Source organism: Emys orbicularis, chromosome 19 (genome assembly GCF_028017835.1).
Source record: "Emys orbicularis isolate rEmyOrb1 chromosome 19, rEmyOrb1.hap1, whole genome shotgun sequence".
Classification (NCBI taxonomy): Eukaryota; Metazoa; Chordata; order Testudines; family Emydidae; genus Emys; species Emys orbicularis.
The window spans coordinates 11,302,846-11,328,216 of record NC_088701.1 but is presented as its reverse complement, the minus strand read 5'-3'; the positions used below and the strand labels follow the sequence as shown (position 1 = coordinate 11,328,216).

At 55.6% G+C, this 25,371-nt stretch overlaps 1 protein-coding gene and 1 pseudogene across 1 annotated transcript in view; both read right to left on the bottom strand.

Moving 5' to 3' along the window:
- Window positions 1-25,371, bottom strand: part of LOC135891988 (adhesion G protein-coupled receptor E2-like) — a 1,091,233-nt pseudogene that overhangs the window by 709,845 nt on the left and 356,017 nt on the right.
- Window positions 1-25,371, bottom strand: part of LOC135891558 (syntaxin-binding protein 2-like) — a 44,607-nt gene that overhangs the window by 17,827 nt on the left and 1,409 nt on the right. The window contains exons 2-5 of the mRNA XM_065419122.1: window positions 4,956-5,005; window positions 3,737-3,818; window positions 3,036-3,112; window positions 1,497-1,575 (exon numbers count right to left, since the gene is read on the bottom strand). Of these exons, the coding sequence (XP_065275194.1) occupies window positions 1,497-1,575; window positions 3,036-3,112; window positions 3,737-3,809 (229 nt within the window). The 5' untranslated portion in view covers window positions 3,810-3,818; window positions 4,956-5,005. The remainder of the gene's footprint in view (window positions 1-1,496; window positions 1,576-3,035; window positions 3,113-3,736; window positions 3,819-4,955; window positions 5,006-25,371) is intronic.

The following is a 25,371-nucleotide window of genomic DNA, read 5'->3' as shown; positions in this document are numbered from 1 at the left end:
CTTGTATTGATGAGCCTTGGTATATGGAAACTTTGTATCAAAGCCTCATGTAGAAACTTTGCATTGCCCTTGGTATAATGTTATAGCCCCCAAGGATAGAATAAGATAGAAGAAAAATGTCTTTTTGCTAGCAGTAGAACAAGAGCTCCCAACACCCCTCTTAATCAATTGCCCTGTTGAATGAATGAGGTGTGGATGAGCAAGGCATGGAAGGCAGCACCTCCAGACAGCCTCAACCATTGGAGAGGGGCTGGGAGCCAGACCCAAGGACAATAAAACGTGTCAAGTGGGCTCATTAAAGACAAGCAGACATACTGACGGCCTCCGGGGTTAGGAGCCAGCACCTTCTTTTGGAAACAACCTCTTTGCAGCATTGGGACAACACCCAGAAGGAAGCAGCACAAAGGACCAATGGACACAGACACAGATTTTGAATCTGGTACAGATTTGCATGAGAGGGAAGCTGCTATAAAAGTGAGGTGTCTTGCAGAGGACCCCGGGTCTCGTCTTGTCCACATGGGAGCATCGATCCGGATCGGCAGAAACCCGGCTCCACCCCCTCCCCCATCTAACTCACCTGGCCAGTGCAGTTAAGGGGAGCAACTATTTGGTAACAACAACAAGACCGAGACCGAGAGTGCGTGTGTGTGTGTGTGTGTGTGTGTGTGTGTGTGTGTGTGTGTGTGTGTGAGTGAAATATATGATACAGTGTTGGTGAATACATGTATTACTAATAAATGTGGTGTTTTGCCTTATTCTCCCTGAAAAGATCCCGTGCAGTACTTTAAGTACAACACACAGGGCTGAGGACCCCCAGCACAGCGCCAGCCCCCACGGACGGGGCCAGGACGGGCACAGCAGGGGCAGTAGTGCTGCACACCTGTGGGGAACCTGGGCAAGCCAGCTGGGCCACACAGGAGTCAACGATAAGTCCAGCCCCCCCGAACCAGAGTCACGCCGGGTTCTCGGCTTCTGCAGCATCAGCAGCGAGGGGGGGGCCACAATCTCTCCTACCTAACCCGTCTCACACCCTGCCCTCAGCCCCCCCACAGGGGGAAGTGACTGGAGTGTACAACTCCGGATGATGCACAAGGAGGAACAGGGACTTGGGCTCCGCTGCTGCTGTAATGGGGAGAAGCAGATGTGACCCTGACACACTGGGTATTCTGGTGGTGTCCCATCCCCCCACCCCAGTTGGGACTGATGGAGCAATGCATGCTGGGAATGGTAGCCAGAGGCTGCCTCTCTAGGCTCATGCTGCAGGTGTCTGTGAGCCGTGCTGGCTGGAGGCAGGCCCGTGGGGGAGAAGTGGGGGAAGGGATCGGTGGGGTTGTTTGGTCTGGCCTGCTGGGGCTGCATCCCCCTGCGGGAGGGCAGAGCATAATCAGGGCTGCTGCGCACTGGCCTGCCGGCAGAGAGAGACCCCCCCACCCCCACTCCCAGTGTGCCACGAGCCAGGCTCCCAGCTGGGGGATCTCCTGCCCCCTGATACTCACTGTCGATGAAGAAGACGTGAGCCGCCTTGTAGTTGAAGGTGGGGGTGCCCCGGAAGTCATTGATCAGAGCCTGCACCGACTGCAAAGGGGAGGGGGGGGGTTGTCAGCACCAGCCGAGGCCCCTCCCTGCTGCCCGAAGGGCCCAGCCCATGCCCAGCCCCTGGGGACTCAGGGCCCAGCATGATGCCATCGGGAGGTGGGCTGGTTTTCACCCCCCTGGCTCTGGGCTCTCTCCTCGCTGGAGCAAGTGCCCATGTCCAGGACATCCTCAGGGCCCAGCCATGTCTCTCACTGGCACACAAGTGTTGGTTCCCGGCCACAGATGGGGCCTGGCATTGGCCTTGAAGCTATACTAAGTGGGCTCTGAGCAGTGCCCAGGGAACAGCCGGCCGAGCAGCAATCCCAAGCAGCCGCCATCAGGGCCCGCTCCCTCCCCGGGCGCCACGCTGGGCACCTGGAGCTTCACCACCCCAGCTAGCCAGGCAGGGTGGAGGAGCAGGCACCGAACGGGCTGGCTGTGGGTTTGGAAGCTGTTCGGACCCCGCGACTGGCCATTGTGACAGGTAGAATCATAGAATATCAGGGTTGGAAGGGACCTCAGGAGGTCATCTAGTCCAACCCCCTGCTCAAAGCAGGACCAACCCCAACTAAATCATCCCAGCCAGGGCTTTGTCAAGCCGGGCCTTAAAAACCTCTAAGGAAGGAGATTCCACCACCTCCCTAGGTAACCCATTCCAGTGCTTCACCACCCTCCTAATATCCAACCTAGACCTCCCCCACTGCAACTTGAGACCATTGCTCCTTGTTCTGTCATCTGCTACCACTGAGAACAGTCTAGATCCATCCTCTTTGGAACCCCCTTCCAGGTACTTGAAAGCAACTGTGAGGACCTGGCTGCCCTGTCCCGATCCCCAGGCCCCGGCTTGGAGTCCTCTTCTACAGCGCCCCCTCCGCGGGCAGCCCCTGTGGGTACTGGGCTTCACCCTGCTCCCCTTCACTCTACCAGCACCCCCTGCCCCTGGTCTCCCTCCACTGGCCTCCCTGCTGCAGACGCAGGAGCCTCCTCCCCCACAGCCCCTGCTACCTGAGCCTCTGCCTCAGCGATTCTCCTTCACTTTGAGTCTCAGCTGAGGACTTAGGGTGACCAGATGTCCCGATTTTATAGGGACAGTCGCAATATTTGTTTCCCCCCCCCCTTCAATAGGCTCCTGTTACCCCCCAACACCTGTCCCGGTTTTTCACACTTGCTATCTGGTCAGCCTAGCTGAGGTTGCCTCTCTCCGCCTGCTGCACCTTCCCGTCCAACCCCCACGGGACTGCACTGCGGAGAGGTCTAGGGGATAGTCTGTGCCTCACATGGCAAAGAACACGAAGCCCAGCTCCGGGGAAACAGCCTCTTGGGGAGCCCCTACTGGCCCCATTCCCATCCTGACCTTGTGCTGCGCATCCCCCCGGACAGCGTCACCTCCAGGCTGCACTAGGTGCTGCCCCGGGGTCTCCCCTGCTCCCCATCCAGCTGCCCCAGGCCCGAGCTCCTACCTTCTCCACAGGGCTGAGCAGGTAGATGGCCTCCAGGCTGGGGATTGGCTCACGGCGCTTGTTAATATCTTCCACGACTAGGAGAGAGCAGACATTGGGCACAGGTCAGTGTGTCCTAGCCACCCGCCCCAGCCGCTCTCAACCGGGATGGGGGGAGGGGAAGCCAAGGGGAACAGGGATGTTCGCTGGCAGCAGGCTGGGGGGTTCCACAGGCTACAATGCAGCAGCAGCTTTGATGTGGGGCCATGGGCTGCGATGCTGCCACAGTACAGAGCAGGCAGGGAACGTCCCTCTGTACTGTGCTGGGGGCACCCCCCTAGAGTGCTGGCTCAGCTCTGTGCCCCTCAACCCCAGGGCTCCTCCACCCTGGAGCAGGGAGCCAGCATTCCCCCTCTCCTGCCAGGACCCTGCCCGCAGCATGGGGGAGGAGCAGCGAGGAGTTAACGGGGGTCTGAGAAAGCGGTGAAGAAGCTCCAGGGGCTGAAAGTGCCGGGCTAAGGGAACTAGACCTGGCTGGGAAGGTACCAATAACAAGGAGGGCATCTAGGGGGCTGCAAAGGGGGGAACTAGGTGCAAATGTGAATGTAGACAAGTCAACTCCCCGACTGTGAGGTGTATCCAAGGGGGAGGGGAACCCTGGCGGGTGGGGACAGAGTCCTGGGAGCAGACAGGAGGGAGGGACGCCGTTCAAGGCCACTCACTCGTGATGCCTTCGGCCAGGATGTCGGACATCTTGCAGCACGACGAGAGGATGCGCATGCTCGGGTGGTCCATGATCAGCACCTGGGGTAGCGAGAGGGGAGTGCGCCACTTCAGATGAGCTCGTCACTGCCCTGAGCCCAGCCACCCACCCACCATCATCATCCGCGGCACAGCCAAGGGAGCAGAGCGACTGCTAACGGCAGAGCCGACGGCTCCCGGCCCAGCCCTTCCACAGCAGAGCGGCAGGGCCGTTACCAAGCCTGCACTTGGCTGAGCTGACCGTGCTAAGGACTGCGTGAGGAGCGACAAGGAGAGCGGCTCCGAGCAGAGTGGCTGGTACGAGATGTCGGAGACAAACCTGGGACACCCGGCCGTTCCGAATGGTCCCATCCTCCTAGCTTGGAGGAGATCAGCCTCTTGGCCCAGGTGACAGGGTGAGTGCAAGAGGCAGGGACAGAACCCAGGAGTCCTAGCTCCCAGTGCCCTGCTCTGATCCACCAGATCCCCGCTCCCCAGCCCTCGGACAGAACCAGGATCAGGGCACAGAGAAATGGAACGAGGGGAGTCTCCGTGTTCCCCTAGGAAAGCCCTGTAGGCCATCGGCCCAACATCTCCACCGCCTTCCTGCCGTGCCGAATGAACCCATTGCTCCGTGCAGCCCAGCATCCTGCTGCACCAGATCCAGCCACTGGGAAACCTAGTCCCCTGTGCTCCCTCTGCCGCACCGGCCAAGCCCACTGCTCCACACACCCCAGCCCAGTCCATGCCGGGGGCTCAATAACCTGCCTGCCCAATGGTGCATGCTGCCCCCATGCTTGGCGCTTTCCTGCTCCTCCTCCCACCCAGGCTGGCTCACTGTAAGGGGCAGCAGGGGATACCGGGCTCACTAGGCCCTGTGGTCTCATCCAGTGTAAGGGTGGGGAGGGAAGAGATACCAGGCTCACTGGGCCCAGTGGTCTGATCTGGTGTGTGTGTGGGTGTGAGAGAGATATGGGGCTAGCTGGACAAGCTGGGTCTGATCCAGCGCAGCTGGAAGGCAGACATACTCAAGCCTAGCTGGAGACGGATGATGGGCTAGACAGAGAAGGTATCTGATCCAGCCTGGAAAACCTCAGATATGAATAAATGAATCCCAAGAGGCTGGAGGGGGAGGAGCACAATATATGGCTACAGCATATCCCCAGGAGGACACCATGGCAGCAGGCCCGGCCTGCTTACCTTCCATTCTCCTTCCTTCTTCACGCTGCGAATGACGCCGCTGAGGATCTCTGCGAGGGAAAGAGACGGGGATTAGTGGTGGGGATTGGATGGGACGGCTGTGCCCTGAGCCAGGACCCACTGGCTGGTGGAAGGACCCCTTGGGGAAGTGGCTCAGAGGCTGCTCTCAGGCCAGCTAGCGATGTGCTCCTAGCAGAGCCCCCAGTCAGCGATCGTGGTGGGGTGGCAGGCTAGATGGGCCATGGCTCTGATCCCCCTTCCTTTCTGCCAGGCTGGATACGAGCGCAGCTGAACTAAGGATCTGGCCCCGTGCAGCAAGAGAACAGATCCTGTCCAGCACCTCTTGACTGGAGGGGATCCAGGGACCCTCTACTGTGTGTGGGGGACGACAACACGACAAAGACTTCGAATCCTGAGTCCTGCACAAAGAACCCCTCCAAGGCATGCCCCGCTCAGGGAACTGCCGGCCTGTCTCCTGGGCACCTTCCACGGCCAAGCTAAGCAATTAGATAGTCAGCTCTTCGGGCCAAGCACCATCTTTTTGTTGTGCCCATCACAATGGTACCCTGACCCATGACTGGCACTCCTGGGTGTTACCATAATACACCTAATAAATAATGTACAGCACCCAACACAATGGGGTGCTGGCCCACGACTGGTGCTCCTGGGCACTACCGTAATACACCAAATGAATAATGTACAACGCCTTGCAAAATGGGGCCTTGGTCCATGACTGGGTATTATGGTACCACCCAGGAGCCATCTGTTTGTTTTGCCCCTATGAAGCACCGGATTCTGGTTGGCCCGGTAGGGCATGGTTCAGGGTGAGCAGTGGTCACAAACCAGCTGATTGTGGTGTTACCTACAGCCCCTAGATGCCGTTCTCTTTGGCAAAACCCCCTTCCCAAATTCTAACCCAAATTCAAAGCCAAACTAGACTCCTTTCCAAAGCGGCTGGGGCCATCGCATTGACCAGACCCCAAGCAGGCTGAACTGCATTCACCAACTGGTTCCATCCTTCACTCGGGGTTGAGAGTCTCTCCACACCTGAATCAGGTGAAGCAAGAAACACAGGCCCAGCTGCAGAATCAGGAGCCGTAACTCCCTGCCTGGGCCTGCTGGGGGGATAACATGAGGCACGCCAGCCAGACAGACGGGGCTTCCGCAGGAGAATCTGGGGCCGCTCCAAGCCTGTCAGCTTCGCTAGGCACCTGCTAGCACAAACCTGTTCCCACCCCTCTCCTTGCCAGGGCATGGGGTGGGGCCTTCTCATCACATGATCAACAAGGGGCGGTGCTATCTGAGCTGCCCCGCCTCCAACCACAGCTAGAGCATCCCCAAGGCATGAGACTCTACAAAAGCGCTGGTCTCCACTGCTCCAGCTCACAGCGAGCAGCCTCTCCAGGCACAGCTGGGGCCCCTGGGAGTTCAGAAGCCATGTCAAAGACACCCTCGTGTCTCTCTACTCCCTTCCCAGCGGGCACAAGACAAAAGCCTCCTTCCCTGCAGCTGCTGCCGCCTGGATCAGCCCCCTGCATCTCGCCGCTCTCCTCCTGCTTGTTGCTCTTAACTTTCCTGCTGCTGTTTTATCTTTGTAGCCATTTAGCCCTGTACAGGAAAGATCCCATCCTACTAGTCAGACCCTTCAGCAGCTCCCTTATCCAGGCTTATAATCCTATCTAGGACCCCGAGTCATGGCCCAGGGACCCACTGTGCTTGGTGCTGTACATTATTTACTGGGGTGTCACGGTACAGCCTAGGAGCCCCAGTCAGACCAGGCCCCCTTGCGCCAGGTGCTGTACAAATACAAAATACAAAGACCGCCCCAGCTCCAAAGAGCTTCCACGTACAAGCCAAGTGGAGGTTCTGCTGCCACCAGGCTCATTTCCCAGCGCTGGGAGCACCTTCTTCCTGCAGGATCATGTGCAGTCAGGGCCCTATTGCAGGGTCCCGACCCTGGGAGATCACGCTGCAGACAGAGACGCTGCAGGACATTAGAGGTGAAGGAGCCCACCTCCCTCTCCCCCCCCCCCCCCCACGTGGCCAGGGGAGGGACACAGAGCCACGGGGGAGAAGCCCAGCTCCCTGCACGGCCGGGGGGGGGGGGGGCGGGGGGGGGAGACGGACACAGAGCCCTGGCCTTGGCTCGCCACAGCTAAACCACCCTGCAAGCTCCCCAAGTGGGGCCTTGTTCTCGAGCTGCGACACAGAGGTCAACGCACCCCAGAAGCAGCCGCCCCAATGAAGGAAGGTGTTAGGACATTATCCCCATTTTAGAGTGAGGAAACTGAGACCTGGGGAGCAGAAGTCCTTTCACCCAGGTTAGACAGTGAGTCCATGGCAAAGCTGGGAATAGGACCCAATAGCCCTGAGACCCTGACCTGTGCTCTCACTCCCACTCCCGGTAGTGGGTGTGCGTGAGCGCACTGCCCAACACACTATGTTTCCCCATAACTCAAGCAATGCCTCTCCCTACCCCACCAGGACTTAGCAGCTCGGCCCTAATGAGGCTCCAGGGGCTATTCTGCACCAGGATGTGCTGGCCTCCCTGCTGCTTTCCCGCAGTTCCTTTACACCTGCGGCACGCAGACGCCCCGTTCACCGGGGCACGTGGGGCTCTAGTGCAAGGTAAGGGGCTGGCAGCACAGACTGGATCCAGACATGGCGAAGGCAGACACGAACCTGCTTTCTCCACGCAACTCCGCCCAGGCATTTCGACCCTGAACTGCAGCTACGGCCCCCCACGCCAGCCCTGGGCTGCCCACGCCAGCCCTGGGCTGCCCCCACCAGCTGTGCCAGTGCCCCTCACTACTGAGTAGAGCCCCCTGCTACCCCAGCCCTGGGCTCCCCCCATTTCCAGCTCCGCCAGTGCCCCTCACTCCTGTCCGCAGGCCCCTGCTACCCCAGCCCTGGACTCCCACCCACTCCCAATCCTGCCAGTGCCCCTTACTCCTGTCCACAGCCCCCTGCTATCCCAGCCCTGGGCTCCCCCGCATTCCCAGCTCCGCCAGTGCCCGTCACTCCTGTCCGCAGCCCCCTGCTGTGCCAGCCCTGGGCTACCCCCACCAGCTGTGCCAGTGCCCCTTACTCCTGTCCGCAGCCCCCTGCTATCCCAGCCCTGGGCTCCCCCGCATTCCCAGCCCCGCCAGTGCCCGTCACTCCTGTCCGCAGCCCCCTGCTGTGCCAGCCCTGGGCTGCCCCCACCAGCTGTGCCAGTGCCCCTCACTCCTGTCCGCAGCCCTCTGCTATGCCAGCCCTGGGCTCCCACCCACTCCCAGCTCCACCAGTGCCCCTCACCCCTGTCCACAGCCCCCTGCTAGCCCAGCCCTGGGCTCCCCCCCATTCCCAGCTCCGCCAGTGCCCGTCACTCCTGTCCACAGCCCCCTGCTATGCCAGCCCTGGGCTGCCCCCACCAGCTGTGCCAGTGCCCCTCACTCCTGACCCGCAGCTATTCCAGTCCTGGGTTCCCCCCCTCATGGGCTCTGCAGATGCCCCTCACTCCTGACCTGCAGCCCCCTGCTATTCCTGTTCAGAGACCCCTCTTGAACCGGGGCAGTATGGCCCAGCCCAAGTATTCAAAAGTCACGTGTCAGGCCCTCCTAATTGTGCGATTTACTGAGGAAAAGTTAAGAGAAGAGCTAAGGGTTATTAGCACCACAGGCCGTCCTGAGCTGTGGGCCACTTTTGCTCTGTCCCAGTTCTGGGGGCAACCATGGAACATCTGAACTGAATCCACTTTCCAAGGGTCTTTTAAACTCCAGGCCTGTGGTCTGGATTTAGCCAAGGCCCCATCCACTGCAGCTGGGGCTGGAGATTCAGCAGTGGCTTGGGCTTCTGAAGTAACACAGCCCTCACAGCAGGTCAGGGTGTTGCCAGAAGACAATGACTAACAAATGGCAACTAACCCCTCAGAGTCCAGCATGCACAAGGCAGTAGAGGCCATGCTGAGCAAGGGTAAGCCCCAAAGGAGCAGCAGCCACCCCTGGACTGGGCTTCCGGCCTGTCCCGCTTGAGGACACGAGCAGACTGGGTTTGCTCTCCTTAATATCCAAGCAGGCAGCACGGCAGAGGCAGCCTCGGCGCTGGAGCCACCAGCGCTCGCAGGACTGGCCTGTGGCTATAGAACTGCACCCGTACAGGGATCATCATATCTTTGCAGCACAACCCACGTTTGTATCAGCAAGTCACTTCCTGCGTGGGGGCGACTCGCGGCCGGGCAGAGCGGAGATAAAGGCAGCGGGGCAACTGCCTATGGCCGTGGTTTCCAGAGTCGTGTGAAGCTAAAATCTAACAAGCTGCCCCCTGGCTCTGCAACCATGCCAGGCCTCTGGGGAAGGGCCCAGGAAGGGGGCAGATGGATCAGCCCTGTAAGCCCAGGCACGTCAGCATCTTGCCGATCAGCAACCGGTTGCTGCAGCACTGAGGTGGTGGGAGATCGGTCACAGAACAGACCCAGACCAACAGCAGGGGGCAGCACCACTAGGCAGAGGAGAGGGGCCAGCAGTTGCATGCTCCATGGATGCTGCTGGAGTGTCCCAGAGCTGCAACTCCCGCCCCCCCCCACACACACACGGGATGGCAGGCGCCATGCTCAGTGCTCCCGTGGGATCCAGATGGACTTCCCAGAACCCTGATGCTACCTAGCAGGAGTCAGAGACCGGTAGGGCCCATTCCCTTCCCTGCGTTTTCAGCTCAGCCTGAATCCCTCAGCACAAGAATGGAGAGCAGGGCCGGGGGGGGGGGGGGGGGGGGAGGAGTCGCTCAGAGAATGTCTCACCCAGCCCCTGGGAAGGAGGTATAACCCATTTTTCCAGATAGGGAAACTGAGGCACAGGGTGGGGACTCACTGAGGTCACACAACAATGCAGTGTAACCATTCTGGCTATACTCAGGCACCCACTGAGACCATTTGCTGCCCCCACCCATGCACCCCAAATCTCCAGGGAGCTCCCAAGAGAAGGTGCTGTCGGTGGGAAGACAGAACTCACTAATAACTACTAGCCTAGATCAAGTGATTGCGGGCCAGTCCTGCCCCTCCGAGCCAGCCAGGCCCCCACCACCCGCTAGAAGCGGATGTGCTCTCAGACACTCCCCAAGATGGGCATAGGACTGGCACAATCCTCGCCACAGCCCAGAGGGGACACATGAAAACAGGGACTTAACCACGAGCTCCAGGGTAATGACCACCCTGCCGAAAGTCGCCACCACAATGCACAGAGATCAGCTTCTACTTCCCTTTGGTCCCCATGCTCGTGGGAGAAGCCCATGAATACACACAGACAATCATTTGCTATCCCCCAACATCCCTGTCTATAGCCACTAAGATCCCAGAGTGCACTCTCTGCATGATCAAAATGCGGCCACCTCTGGGGAGGAGAGCACCTGCCAGCTAGCTGCACAGTATGACAGCGCAGGAAGGAGAGATTTTGGAAGAGCACACTGTTGCTGGTCTCCAGAGCGTTGCCCCGAAGCTGTCGGCTGAACGGGTTCATTCTCGGCGAGTCCCTGGAGCACCTGGCACTTGGGGCATGCCAAGTGCTGGTGCCAAGGCCAGAATACGCATCATGCCACGCAGATGCTGTGTACAAAAGAGCAAAGCTGCTAATGTATTAATGGCCTTGGCACAGGGCTGGGCCAGGGGATTAGAGACCAGCCCCACTGCTCCTTCCAGCCGCCCCATCATCTGACAGGAAAACCCTGGCTCACCAGCCTTTGGCTCGCCTAGGCCTGTACTTGCTGCCGAGAATCTGGTGCCTCAGCCTCACCGAAGCGTGTCCCCATCATCTAGCCTGACCCCCCTGGATCTCTCGCTGACCACTCACAGCTGGAGTGGATGACCCTGGGCTGTGACACCTGGAGGGAGGCCAAGGGGTGGCCCAGATCCCCTGGCCGGACTCATGGCCAACCTGCCCTTCCCCATACGACGGAGCCGGCCCGGTGAATCCATTTTGTGCAGCCTCGGTCAGTTGCAGCGGAAGGTCAGAGAGTGCCAGCCCTGGAGGCTGCTATCCACTGAGCAGGTGTAGCATGGGCAATGCCCTCAGCCCACCCAGCTGCGGTGCCTCCCTTCGAGGGGCATTCAGGCCAAGTGCGGACTGGATCCCAACGGGGCTGCTAACCAGAGGCTGTTCCCGATGCAGGTGCCCGTCTGAGAGCCACTGAACTGCACCCACCAATGCATTCACCCAGGCCAGCCAAGAGCCATGGGCAGGGAAAGCTCCCAGGCACTGCCACCCCTGCCTGGGTTCAGACTCCTCTCCAGAGCTCTCTGCCTCCCGTCCCACCACCCTGGGCCAGCCAGGCCCCCAAGTCACAGAGACCAGCATGACCAGGAGGGGCACACATCTTAAAAGCACTTAGTGACCACAGAGCCTAAGTCATTTAGGAGCCTCCGCCCATGAGATTTAGGCTCCTAAATCACTTGTGGAATTTTGAAGATTTGTAACCAATATCCTGATTCGCAATCAGGAACGTTGCAGTTATGGACACTGAGTTCCTCGCCACCGACAGCATCTCCTGGATTAGACCCTGACGCCCTGTCCATTCTGCATGGACACCAGAAGCAGGGCCGGCTCTAGGCACCAGCAAAGCAAGCAGTTGCTTGGGGCGGCAGATTTGCAAGGGGCGCAAGAATCCAGCATGGGAGCGGAGAACCAACAGGGGGCCCTGGGAGCTGTAGTTCCTTGGTTAGCTCCCTGCCTATAGAGCCAGCCCTGGATCAGGGAAAGAACTACATTTCCCAGCATTCCCTTGGCCACTAGCAACAGGAAAGGAGTATGGAACTGAAATCTGCAGCTTGCTGTGAATGGGAGGAACAGAGCCACCTCTAGGTTTTTTGCCGGGCCCCCCCCCACCCTGGGCTCCCCCCTGCCCACACCCCCTACTGCCCCAGCTCTGGCCCCCACCTGCACTCCCCTGCTGCCCCAGCCCTGGGCTCTCCCCCCCCCCGCATCCCCTGCCGCCCCAGCTCTGGCCCCCACCTGCATCCTCCTGCTGCCCCAGCCCTGGGCTCCCCCCCACCCACACCCCCTGCCGCCCCAGCTCTGGCCCCCACCTGCACTCCCCTGCCGCCCCAGCCCTGGGCTCTCCCCCCACCTGCACCCTCCTGCCACCCCAGCCCTGGGCTCTTCCCCACACCCCCCCCGCCGCATCCCCGGCCGCCCCAGCTCTGGCCCCCATCCGCACCTCCTGCCACCCCAGCCCTAGGCTCTCCCCCCACCCACACCTCCTGCCGCCCCAGCCCTGGGCTCTCCCCAAAGAAGGAATTGGGGGGACTAAATGGACGGTGCACTTCTCTATCTGAAGTCTAGCAAGGGAGGTATGTGGATCCCACTAGAATTTAAAATGAAAAGTAAGGGAGGGGAGGCTCTGGACCTGGGCAGCTTTAGATAGAGTACCAGGCACTTAGGAGGATTTCCACTTCTGAGCCATGGAAGCAGAAATTGACTTTTCCTTTCCAGTTATAGCTAATATTCAGAAAGGGAATCTAGCACCTGCCTTCCAGATTTGAACACCCTCAAAATTCAGGAGTGCTCAAGCTCAGTTTGGGCAGCTGTTACTTCATTTCCCACAAATCAAATATACTGATCCACTGTAACTTGCTATAGAAAAAGTAGAATAAATTGAGCAAGAAATGCTTCCCAGTGGTTATTAGGACTGGAATTGCTATTTTCAACAGCCATTGCTTGTTTGTTTGTTTTTTTAAGTTTTAGTTTTATTTGTTTAAAAGGAAGACCGTGATAGTGCATTCCCCACAGAAACAAAGAATGGAACGAAAGAATAATAAAGGCACCTCAACTTTTCCTCATTTATGTAGGACAGTCTTATAATATGCATCCAGATATCCTCCAGTCACACAAGCTGAAAATTGTTCCACTTTACTGCAGTTCTGTAATCATATGGGAACCAATCCTGTCTGTGTTCTGTGCACATCCAAAATTCCTGCTGAATGACCCGCCCTGGGAGCGACTTACCAGTGACCCAGGGCTGGGGCAGCAGGAGGGTGCAGTTGGGGGGGGGGGGAGGGGAGGGAGGGGAGGGAGGGGGAGAGCCCAGGGCTGGGGTGGGGGGCAGCCAAACATTTTTTTGCTTGGGGCAGCAAAAAACCTAGAGCCGGCCCTGACCAGAAGTCCCAGAGTACCACAGGGCGCCCCCCCACTCTGCCCCTCCCCCAATGCCCCACCCATGCCCAGCCTTTTCCCACCCTGCCCTTCCCTGAGGCCCCTGCCCACCACCGCTCGCTGCCCTCTCCCAAGCCTCTCCCCCGGCCACCAAATAGCTGATTGGCAGTGCTGCTAAGCAGCTGTGGCTGGTGGGTTCTGAGCTCCCATTGTATTTTTTTGCATGGGTGCTCGAGCCCTGGAGCATCCACGGCGTGGGCACCTATGCTGGAGTACTGGTAGCAATCAGCCTGAATCTCCTCTCCTTGCACTGCACTGACTGTCCTCCAGGCTATTGCTCTCCACCCCAGAGGTGGCTGCATTTCAGCGGGGCTGGGATGCATGGAGTCCCTGATGCACTGTGGCACCCTGGGAGATGGCAGGTGCTACGGACAGGCGCGATTCACCGAACAAAGACCATAACCCTGCCATCCCCTAGCAGAGCACCATGCAGCACGCCGCCACGAGCCAGCACTGGAACACCAAGCAGCCGAGAACGGCAGGCCCAGCCGGGGGGGCTCCCGTGGCATGTGGAGAGACTCGCATTGCTAACCCATTTGCCCAGAGCTGGGGAGAACCATGCTTCCAGTGCCCTAGGCACAAGCGTAGTGTCAACAAGCCAAAGTGCCGCTGCTCCTGGAGAACAGGTGGCTCTCGGAGCTGCCTGGATCCACTGCTGGGTGGCACCGAGGAAGCTGGGCGGCACCGTGCTCTGGGGCTCGGGGGTTTGTCGTGGGCACCAGCGCTGGCGAAAGGGGCTCTGCGGACCGTGCTGAGACTGAGGTCTCCATCTCCCCGCAGCACAGATATGGCATGGGCAGCGACATGGGAACACGCGTGCGCACACACGCACACAGCGCCCTGCTGTGCCCCAACCTGGACCTGGCAGGGAAGCGGAGTTTGCTCTCGTCATGGCCTCTGCTGAGAACGCCAGCACAGCAAACAGCTGTGGGGTTATTCGAGTCAAGGTCCAGCGATTGGTCCTTCTCTCCAAGGCGCTCCATAGCCTCAGCCCAGGATGCCTAATAGAGCCCAGGATGGGGACCACAGCCAACAGCGCTGCTTGTCAGGCCCCAGGGCGCTTTCTGCCATGAGGGTGAAGCTGTGCAAGAGACAAGGCTTCCCTAGGGGCCAGTTCCAGACAGTGGAAGTACCAGTCACATGAGCTAAAGACCATCCTAAACCTCCCCATTTCCTGCTCCAAGTGCCAGGTGCCCTCCTCCAACTGGCCTTCTCTGATATAAACATGGAGCAGTGCAGACAGTTAAACAAAGCAAACCCCTCCACAGCACACACAATTCTCCCCGGAGGGAGAGGATGAAAGAATGAACCTCATGAGACAGAGGTTAGTCATGGAGCTTAATGAACAACTGGGAGATGCTGAAATACCACAGGGATGAGAACAGGACATGCCACGTGACCCCCCTCTCCACTGTGGACTGGCCTGAGCCCCAGCAAACTCATCTCCTAGCAGATGGAATGACTGGCTCTGCACAGCCCAGCTCAAAGAATGCTCCAGGGTGATGGGAAAATGCTAAGGAGACAAAGCAGCAGGAGGAAATAGCCAATCAGAAGGAGCACCAGGGTTCGCATCAGATCCAGAACTTCCCACTCAGATCCAGCAGGCCGCAAAGCAGCCCCCAGAGGGATGAACACCAGCCCGGGAGTCCGGACTGCTGGGTTCTGTTCTAGTCCCAGCTCTCTCTTAGGTACCTACATGGCCCCCATTGCTCTGGGAACAAACACACAGGCTGTCGCTGCCCGAGGCGGAGATGGAAATGGGACCTGCTCGTCGGTTATGGGACCAAACCCTGCACACGTGCCTAGGGAGCAACCACGTGCTGGCCCCATGGCGCCCGCCGGGGACTCTTCTGCTATCCTGTGGCCTTTACAAACGACAACATGTGTCGGGCATGGGCAGGGGCGGGAGCGAAGCAGCATCACGCAGCTCATGACAGGGGAATCCTCGCTATCATATCTGACCCGGGTCATTCTGCACAGGAACCCCTCTGCCCTCAGTGTGGGCAGGATTAGCTAAAGAGTGTCTCCTACCAGGCAGCTATTAGTAGTTTTACGGTAGCCCCCTAAGCCCCACTTCAGATGGAGGGTCCAGCTGCACTAGGTGCCCTACCTACACACAATGAGACAGTGCCTCCCCAAAGAGCTCACAGGCCAAACAGCCAAAGGGCGGGAGAGGAAACTAAGGTGCAGAGCGAGGAAGGGGCTTGCCCAGGGTCACACGGCAGGTTGGTGGCAAAGCCGGGAATAGAACCCAGGTGTCCTGAGCACCACTCCGCTGGAACACAGGGTGGACCCAGCAATTAAATGCAGGCAGAGTTATCATAGGACAGTGTCTCCTCGTGCTAGCACAGGCTGGCTCCAGTGATCAGCTCTAATGGGAGGAACAATTTGCCCCAGTCCTGGTCAGGGGCTCGAGTTCGAATCGCACCTTCATCGTCTCTAAAGCAGTCGCCTTCGTCCCTTCATGGGGCCTCCTGGGAAATCATCCGAGTAGCGTGTGCAAGAGGGTCCCCCGCACCGAGCGAGCAGGCAGGCGTCGCGCCCACGTCGTCCTGAGCGGCTCCAGCCTGGCCAGGCTCTGCGGGAAGGGAAGCCAGGGCTTCGGTCCCTTGGCAGCACTCAGGAGAGCAGCTGTCCTCTGATCGTATGCATTAGCCCGCTCAATAGCCTTGCTCCGCTCCCGAAGGCGAGTTAAAGGAGCACAGGCAGCTGCCTCGTCACGCAGGTGGCACATCATTTCTAAATCCAAGAGCTGTTTACATGGGAGACTTGCTGAACTAACTGCAACGTTCTGCACCCCTCGTCCCTGGAGCTATCAGCCTCCCTGAACTGCTGCCCTTCTGTAAGCCCTGCCAAGGCACGGTCGCACTGGAGATGGGACGTGAGCATTAGGTCACAGGGCCCCTGGGAGCCCCATCGTGAGTTGCGTGATGCAGGCTCTGCCTGCCCTGCTGATCTTCTGAAGGCATCCTAACGGGAGCACTGATAGCGGGAGTACGAGTGTAACCGGCAGCTGCTCAGAGCAGGTCTGTGCAGCACTGTGGTGAAATGTCAGTGGCCAACCTGCACTAGCACCCCCTCCAGCGGGACATTTTCAGGAAATTGCCAGTCCAGCATGACCTAGTGGATACAGCGCTTGACTAGGACTTGGGAGATCCAGGTTCTAGTCCCAGCTCCTCTGTTGGTCTGGTGGGTGACCTTGTGCATTCCCTCTCTGTGCTTCTGTTTCCCCCCCCCATCTGTAAAATGGGGATAATGATACTGGTGTCTGATTATCATCACAGCCAGGGCCTGATCAGTGTCTAAGGCAGAGCCTGAAAACCCCCCTTCTCCAGCAGGGGAGGGGACACTTTCCCTAGAAAACCTGGGGCCTGAGCCATGAATTTCTGTAGCCTTGCAGGTTGTGCTCTCACAGTGATAAAAATGTCCCATCCCAAACACCGATCCTGAGGCAGCGTCATCTTCCTGAGTCTGCAGAGACAGCTCTCAACAGCTGCTCAGGGCTTTGCTACACTGCAGGTGGATTCCAGTTTTACTGCTGCTATTAGGCAGCCTGTGGGAATCAGGGAGACCATCACAGACCCGGTCAGTTTCACACCCCTGCACCCAGGGCTGTTTCCAGGGGAGGACAGATGCAGCAGAGCCCTCTGAACATTCCCTCTGCCTCCCAGCGGCTGTGGAGCAGGAGACTGGATCCTCAAACGTATCAGCCGCTGATCTGCCAGGCTTCCACATAAATCCTAGCGCCCTCCCGCTTCCAGGGCAGCAGTAGGGCTTGGCTTCCCTCTAGGGCACTGTCTCCGGGCCCCACCCTCCCACTAATGATGCTATCCAGGGTTCCCATCAAAGCAGGGCCAGGGGAACGGGAGTTTACAAAGGTACCCATCCCAAACGCTAGGCAGCTTGGCGGAGAGAGACCCAGAACTGTCCCTCGTTTCTCCCTCGCTCACTAGCAGCTCAGAATGTCACGCACAAGGGGCTGGTGGGCACTGCAATCCCCTCCCCCCTGCGCCACAACAGGTATAATTGAACAATTTCCACCTCCAGTAACTAGCCCAATCTAATAGCTCTCTTCCGGCTGCTGGAGCACAGCTGCCTTTGTCCTTTGAGCAGGCCCTTCTCAGCTCTCATTCCGACTGCAACGTACATAATGATCTCCCCAGCTTTGTCCTGGGGAGCGAGCCGGTGAACAGCCATCAGCATCAGCCCTTAGTGATACCACAGGCCAGCTCCACTCCAGGACCTCACGCGCCTTTGTTCTATTCAGGCTCTTATCCCACCCTCATCACCACAGCACTGCATGAGCTGCGACTAACAACTGTCACGTGTGGTTCGTTCTCTCCCTCCCTCCCCAGGGGAGAGCTGGGTGTACCAAGGAGGGGTTTGTTTTGGTAGGGTTCTGGCTCTGTGTTTATATTGGAGAAGACCAATCGGAGGAGGGTTTTTGGAGCATGAGGTAGGGAGGTTTGGGATAGTCCCTAGTTCATGTGGCAGGCAGTTCCCCAGTCTGGGACCAGCCCCTGAGGAAGTTCCATCAGTGCCATTTGGTTAGCTCTCCTCCGCCAGTTTGCCAAGAGCCCCCTTGCACCTGGGTCCCAGAAAACTGCCTGTGGCGTTCCCAGAGTGGCCACACCAAGGCTAGCTGCAGACAGAGAGAACTTGCCCCCTCTTGCTCTGCAATGTGCTGCCTCTGCACACACAGCACTGGCCTCCTGCCACCGCATCACGATGACATGCTACCAGTATCATCATGTTCTTATTACGCCTCTGGCATTTAGGGCAGTGACCAAGCTCCTTCACACTCCTGTCTGTTTCTGGCAAGTCTTTCAATAGCTCCCCAGCTGTACCCCAGGTTTTTCAGCTCGGCTTCCACAGCTCTTTGCCATGTTGTTTTCGGGCGGCCTCGTTTTCGCTTGCCTTCAGGTGTCCATCTTATTGCTACTCTGGTGATGGAATCAGTTTCCATCCGAAGCACGTAACCAATCCATCTCCAACGCCTCCTGGCAATGATGGTGCTCGGATCCTCTTAGCTGCACTGTGTCAATAGATCTTGGTTTGAGATTGTTCTGGGCCAAAAGATACGGAGGATTTTTCTGAGGCAGGTTGTATGGAATGAAGACAGTTTGGACATGTCATACTTTCTCATTCCCCAGCATTTTGCACTATAAAGTAGTGTTGAAAGTACGCAGCTCTGATCAATCTTGAGTTTGGTTTTGGTGTTGTATTTTGACGATTTCCAGACTGTATTTAAGCTCCTGAAGGATTTCCTGGCTTTATTGATTTTGTTCCAGATGTCCTGGCTTGTTCCACCATCCTGGCTGATGGTGCTGCCCAAGTATGTGAATGCTTCTACATTGGTGAGAATATAATCCTCTATCCATACTGGTGATGGTGAGGTAATATTAAAGGTCAGGATATCGGTCTTATTGCGATTGATTTTCAGTCCAATTTGCTGGCTGTACGTGTTGCGTAGAGTTGTTCCTTCTTGTATATGGTGTTGGGTATGTGATAGGAGAGCGACATCATCTGCGAAGTCCAGGTCTTCAAGGGATGAGAAGAGTGTCCATTTAATGCCTCTTGGCATATCTTCTGTTGTACATCGCATTACCCAGTCAATGGCAATGACACACCCCGACGTACTCCTGTTGACTTCAAAACTGAGATCGCTGTGATCAACACTGCATGTAAAGTTGAAATAGAAGCTTTTGATGATGATTATACAGAAAGGAATTCCATATGCCCGCAGAATGCGCAACAGGCTGTGTGACATTGCACTCCATATGTTTATGGAAATATGCTTATGAAAATGAATATGATGCAACTGGAACATGCTTTATGCAAAAGGTCTCCTGTAAGGTATCATAACAAAGGTTATAACCTATTGACTATATTGCTCCTATTTGTATGCATGTATGATTCTTGTACCTGAAGCTAGAAATATGAAGTAAAACTCTGAGGTCCTATTGTAATTATGCAAAGTGTGGGCCATTAATGGTGGTTTAGAATCTTGATGGCTCCCATTGACTAGGACAATTGGTTGTAAATGGTTTATTTACCATTAAACCTTCTTGTGTACTTGTGGGCCAACCCAGGAAGAATGGAAACTAGGGGTCTTACAGTGACATGTGACCATGTCACATGCTACTGGAATCCATCTTAATCCTTGTACTTTTCCATTGATGAGGCAGGGATGGGGACAAGCACAGACAAAAGATTCCTGGCTTGTGCCAAAGTTATAAAAAGGGGGTGGAGCAGGACAAAGGGGGTGCCTGTCATGAGAAAACCTGCTTACCACCTGAGATGTCTGCTGGATCTAACAAAGACTGTACCAGGGGAAAGGACTGGGCCCAGACTAGGAAGGAGTCTAGTTTGGGAAAGAAGCTTATTGGAACATCTTTGAGGGCGAAATATTACCTGTATTCAGTTTCTTAATGTATTAGGCTTAGAGTTGTGTGTTTTGTTTTATTTTGCTTTATGACTTACTTAGTTCTGGCTGTTATTATTGAAACCACTTAAATCCTACTTCTTATACTTAATAAAATCACTTTTGTTTATTAATAAACCCAGAGTAAGTGATTAATACCTGGGGGAGCAAATAGCTGTGCATCTCTCTCAGCGTTACAGAGGGAGAACAGTTTTCAAATTTACCCTGTATAAGCTTTATACAGAGTAAAACGGATTTCTTTGGGGTTTGGATCCCATTGAGAGTTGGGTGTCTGGGTGCTGGAGACAGGTAACCTGCTGAACTGTTTTTAGTTAAAGTCTGCAGCTCTGGGGGTGTGACCCAGACCTGGTTCTGTGTTGCAGCAGGCTAGCATGTCTGGCTCAACAAGGCAGGGTTCTGGACTCCCAAGCTGGCAGGGAAAACAGGCTCAGAAGTAATTTCAGCACATCAGGTGACAGTCCCAGGGGGATCTCTGTGACCCAACCCATCACAGGCTGGTCCTGTGAATGCTATCAAAAGCCTTCTTAAAGTCTATGAAATTTATGTAGAGTTGCCATTGCCATTCTAAGCACTGTTCTGTTATGTTTCATACAGTGAAGATCTGGTCTGTACAGCCACGCCCTTTCCGAAAACCAGCTTGCTCTTTTCTGAGAACACGATCAACTGCCTCTGATATACGTTGGACTATGATCTTATACAATACTTTGCTTGGCATTGATAAAAGTGTGATACCACAACAGTTATTACAATCACTGAGAGTATGATGAGATAACTGGCTCCGTGGATATGGGGAAAGCGGTAGATGTAATATATATCTTGACTTTAGAAAAGCTTTTGATATGGTTTCCCACTGTATTCTTGCCAGCAAGTTAAAGAAGTATGGATTGGATGAATGGACTGTAAGGTGGATAGAAAGCTGGCTAGATTGTCGGGCTCAACGGGTAGTGATCAACGGCTCCATGTCTAGTTGGCAGCCGGTATCAAGCGGAGTGCCCCAGGGGTCAGTTTTGTTCAACATCTTTATTAATTATCTGGATGATGGGATGAATTGCACCCTCCGCAAGTTCACAGATGACACTAAGTTGGTGGGAGAGGTATATACGCTGGCGGGTAGGGATAGGGTCCAGAGTGACCTAGACAAATTGGAGGATTGGACCCAAAAAAATCTGATGAGGTTCAACAAGGACACGTGCAGAGTCCTGCACTAAGAAAGGAAGAATCCCATGCACCGCTACAGGCTGGGGACCAACTAGCTAAGCAGCAGTACTGCAGAAAAGGACCTGGGGATCACAGTGGATGAGAAGCTGGATACGAGTCAACAGTGTGTCCTTGTTACCAAGAAGGCTAACAGCATATTGGGCTGTATTAGTAGGAGCATTGCCAGCAGATCAAGGGAAGTGATTATTCCCCTCTATTCGGCACTGGTGAGGCCACACCTGGAGTATTGCGTCCAGTTTTGGTCCCCCCACTACAGACGGGATGTGGACAAATTGGAGAGAGTCCAGTGGAGGGCAACAAAAATGATTAGGGGGCTGGGGCACATGACTTATGAGGAGAGGCTGAGGGAACTGGGGTTATTTAGTCTGCAGAAGAGAAAAGTGAGGGGGGATTTGATATCAGCCTTCAACTACCTGAAGGGGGGGTTCCAAAGAGGATGGAGCTCGGCTGTTCTCAGTAAACAAGGAGCAATGGTCTCAAGTTGCAGTGGGGGAGGTCTAGGTTGGATATTAGGAAACACTATTTCACTAGGAGGGTGGCGAAGCACTGGAATGGGTTACCTAGGGAGGTGGTGGAATCTCCATCCTTAAAGGTTTTTAAGGCCTGGCTTGACAAAGCCTTGGCTGGGATGATTTCGTTGGGAATTGGTCCTGCTTTGAGCAGGGGGTTGGACTAGATGACCTCCTGAGGTCTCTTCCAACCCTAATCTTCTATGATTCCTTTCTTTGGTATCTTCACTATAACCCCATTGGTCCACTCATCTGGCACTTTTTCCCTTTCCCAGACTGATGTAAATAGAGAGGCCAGGATAGATGCTGCTAATTTAGGATTTACCTTGAACAATTCTGCATTCAAGTTATCCTTGCGAGGAGCTTTCCCATTTTTTAAGGTTCTGATGGCTTGAACAGCGTCCCAATAGGTGCAATGGGGAGAGAGAACCTAGATAGCTTGGAGATGGAGCATGATCAGTTTCTGAAGAGGATTGTATGATAGGGCAGCCTGCAATAGCGGGTACTGGACTCATGGAGCCAGGCAGCTCCTGCCTCTCTGATGTTCCTGTGTAATTCGCAAAGGGGAAACCTCTCCGGGGTTCTGCTGAGTTTGCTCAGAGTGGCTGTCACAAAGGGGAGAAGGGGAACTGAGTGAGAGTCTGGAGAGCTCTTTCCACCCAGGCTCAGGGCTTCGAGGAGCCGGGTCCGGTCTGTTTGTATTGTGTCACGACGCAGGATTTGATCTGAGCTCAGATGCTGCCGGTCAGGCTCTGTCTCCAGCAGCTCCAGGGAAAGGCAGCCTGGGACTAGCATGTGGTGATTACAGCGCTACAGTCTGGGCTGAGGGGAGTTCAGGTTTCTCTGCCTGCCGCCCTGCAGAAAGGCAGTAGTATGCCATGAGGCCATGGCGTCTGGTGAAGCTGGGGTTGTGCTGCTGCCACCATATAGCAGGAGAAATGGGCTGCCCTCCATGTTAGATGGAGCAGGCTGCAGCCTGGCCTCTCCAGGGCCTGGTGGAAGCTCAGCCAGTTTACTCCTGGCCAGTTTATCCCCATTAGTTCTTGGGCCAACACGGTCCATCAGCTTCACTAGCTCTGCCTGTCCCTGGCATCCACCCCCCCCCCCTCCCCAGGGTATTTTGAGAGGGATCCCCCTCAACCTGCACTGTGCTAAGCTAAACAAGCCAGGCTCCTTCAGGCTCCTCTATTCCTTTGAGCATCCTAGTAGCCCTTCTCTGCACCTGCTCCAGCTGGAATTCATCTCCCTGGAACACGGGTGACTGGAACTGGACACAGTGTTCCAGATGAGGCCTCACCAGTGCCTCGGACAAAGGCATTAGTACTTCCCTATTGCAGTGAGGTTTGACCGCGCTGGATCACTCTCTTCTCTCCCTAAGGCTGCCTTGCACTGAACTCAAAGGCTGCTTTATTCAGTCAGTCTAGAGCTAGCCTGGCGTCTGACTCGCGCCGATCCTCGAACCTTCCAGCCCACAACAGAACCCGAGCTCCTGGGGTCTCCCAGCTCCAGCAGTGGCAAGTGCATCAGGCTCTGCTGCGTCTGGCCAAGTGTGCAATGCTTCGCTGTGTGGGCAAGGGGAACTCCCGCACCGGTCTGCTGACATCCTGTTAAGTGAAGTCACATCGTCCTCTGTCAGTGTCTGGCTACAAATGTTCTTCCCTGTGCAGATACCCAGCCTGGGCTCCTCACTCCAGGGTCTAGCACTGCTAGGAATCCCGCAGGCTCGCTAGCCACAGGACTGGATGGAACATTCGCTCCAAACTCTCCCTCCATTCCCCTCCTTCCCTTTGCGACCTGGTTCTGATAACAGCTGCTGCAAGCAAACACAGCAGTGTTCGCAAGTTATGGAATTTTCCAAAGGGAACAAACAACTGAAAAAACAAAGATATTTTCCCCAGCTCACCAAGAACTGCCGAGCCTTCCCCAACAGAGAGAATGTAAAGTTACAGCCCATTCTTGTTATTCAGGAACCTAAGCTATGTGGATTACTTTGTCTGCTGCTTACTCATTTTTCTCCAGCTGAATTCTGCCTCTTAGCAGCCGACGTCACTGATATACTTAATGTTAATGCTTCTGACTAAGCCCTTCTTTCTTCTACAGGAAAGTAGTTAGAGCAAAACGAAGAAGGACATAACAGCTAACTGCAAATAATCCCCTTTCAGACAGCCTGGATTTTAAGGTTCTACGTACAACAGGTTAACAGAAGTTATAAGCATGTTAGACGTGAGTAGCATATGTCAGATGGCTAAGCGCCCCAGTGAAAGGTGTTACCCATCCAGTAGACTCTGTAACTGGTTACCCATTCATTCAAATATCTTATTTATAACCCTTTCAAAACGGAGTCCTAAAACAAAGTGTGACCCATTTCTCTTTAACCGGTTACAAACAAGAAGCAAATTGCACCATGCTTAATTGTTACACTGCACAAGATCAACATTACAGAGACCCTACAGTTGAAGCCCACACAGCATCCCATGATTTACTCTTTGCTTATTTCAACCGGTCAGGGGAGGGGGGAGAAAAGAGGTTAGTAAATGCTCTGTGTGATATTTTGGGAAGATCAAATTTTAGGCCTGGTTTATCCTTGGGATTCAGCCATTGGTGACTAGCAATGGGTGCAAAGACCAAGTGTAGGCTGTGTGGTCAAGGGGAGAAAGCACAGGATGGGACTCTGGAAACACAGGTTCTATTCCGGTCTCTGTCACTAGCCTGCTGGGTGACCCTGGGCAGGTCACGTCCCCTTTCTGTGCCTCAGTTTCCCCGCCAGTAACAGGCAGACAATGATACTGACCTCCTCTGCAAAGTGCTTTGCACTCTACTCACGAAAAGCACTAGATGAGAGCTAGGGATCATGGTTACTGTAGTGCCTGGGGACCAACCAAGAACTGGTGCTGTGCTAGGCACTGTACAGACAGAGGAGCAGCCAGTCCCTGCTCCAGAGAGCTGACAGTCTAAGGAGACAAGACAGCTGGTGAAGGGAAAAGGGTGTAACAGACAAAAATAGCCAAGAAAATTTGCATGGGAGCAAACTGTGCTATACCTGCGTTTCAAGCAGTGCAAATTACAGCTTTCCTCCTCATTTGTGGGATTTATACCAGGACCACCACACCGGCTCCTGGTTGCTGAACTGAACCCCAAACACAGACAAGGCCTTAGTGGCATGACACCTCTCTACATCAACGTAGGGCACATAATCTCAGCTGCTCAGTATTCCGTCTCTACTGAGACGCAAGGAGAGGCCGCTGGATTTGATGTCAGTGATAAAGACAGCAATGTTCTGCCTTCAAGCATTCCCCAGATGGCTGTTTAACTGGAGCATCAGGCGCTGATCTTACTGGACCTTGCAGAGGAAAGACAAGGCGACCGCAGTGCAAAGCCTTTGGAAAGAGGCCTGCACAGCTATGTCAGAATCAGCTCTCCGGAAGAGACCTGGCAGTGGAGCTCCCTTGCCTGGTATACCTACTATATGCATTGCAGTAGCACCTAGCCCAGGAGCCCCAGAGCTGGCTCAGGCCCCCACTGTGCTAGACGCTGGACACACAGAACAGAGAGACAGTCCCTGCCTCACACAGCTTCCAATATCTCACAAATCCTAACTTCACCTGGTGGTTTCTCTGCCTAGCCTGTCCAGCCTAGCTCTAATCTCTATCCACCTCCCTCACAGGGGTGTCAGATGAACGAATGAGTTGTCCAGGCATCTGTTGTATGACCAACTATGGGATCAGTGCTAGCCTATAACTTCTTGACAGTTTCTCCTCTTCCCCCCCACGTGGTGCTTTAAATTGGGTCAAAACCTGAAAAATCACCAGATGTCTCCCTCTACCTGTGTCTTGAGCCCTGGGGAGCTTCCCCAGTCCAAACCCAAGCAGGACACGGTTTGCAGGGGAGCCCCTGGGGAGCTTCCCCAGTCCAAACCCAAGCAGGACACGGTTTGCAGGGGAGCTTAAGGAGATGGCATAAGGAGGACAGATCCTTATCCCTCCTGTATCCTGGATGTTACATCAATGGGAAACCACTCCTGGATGATCCATCATGGACAGGCACTAGAAAGTGGTGGTGAAAGC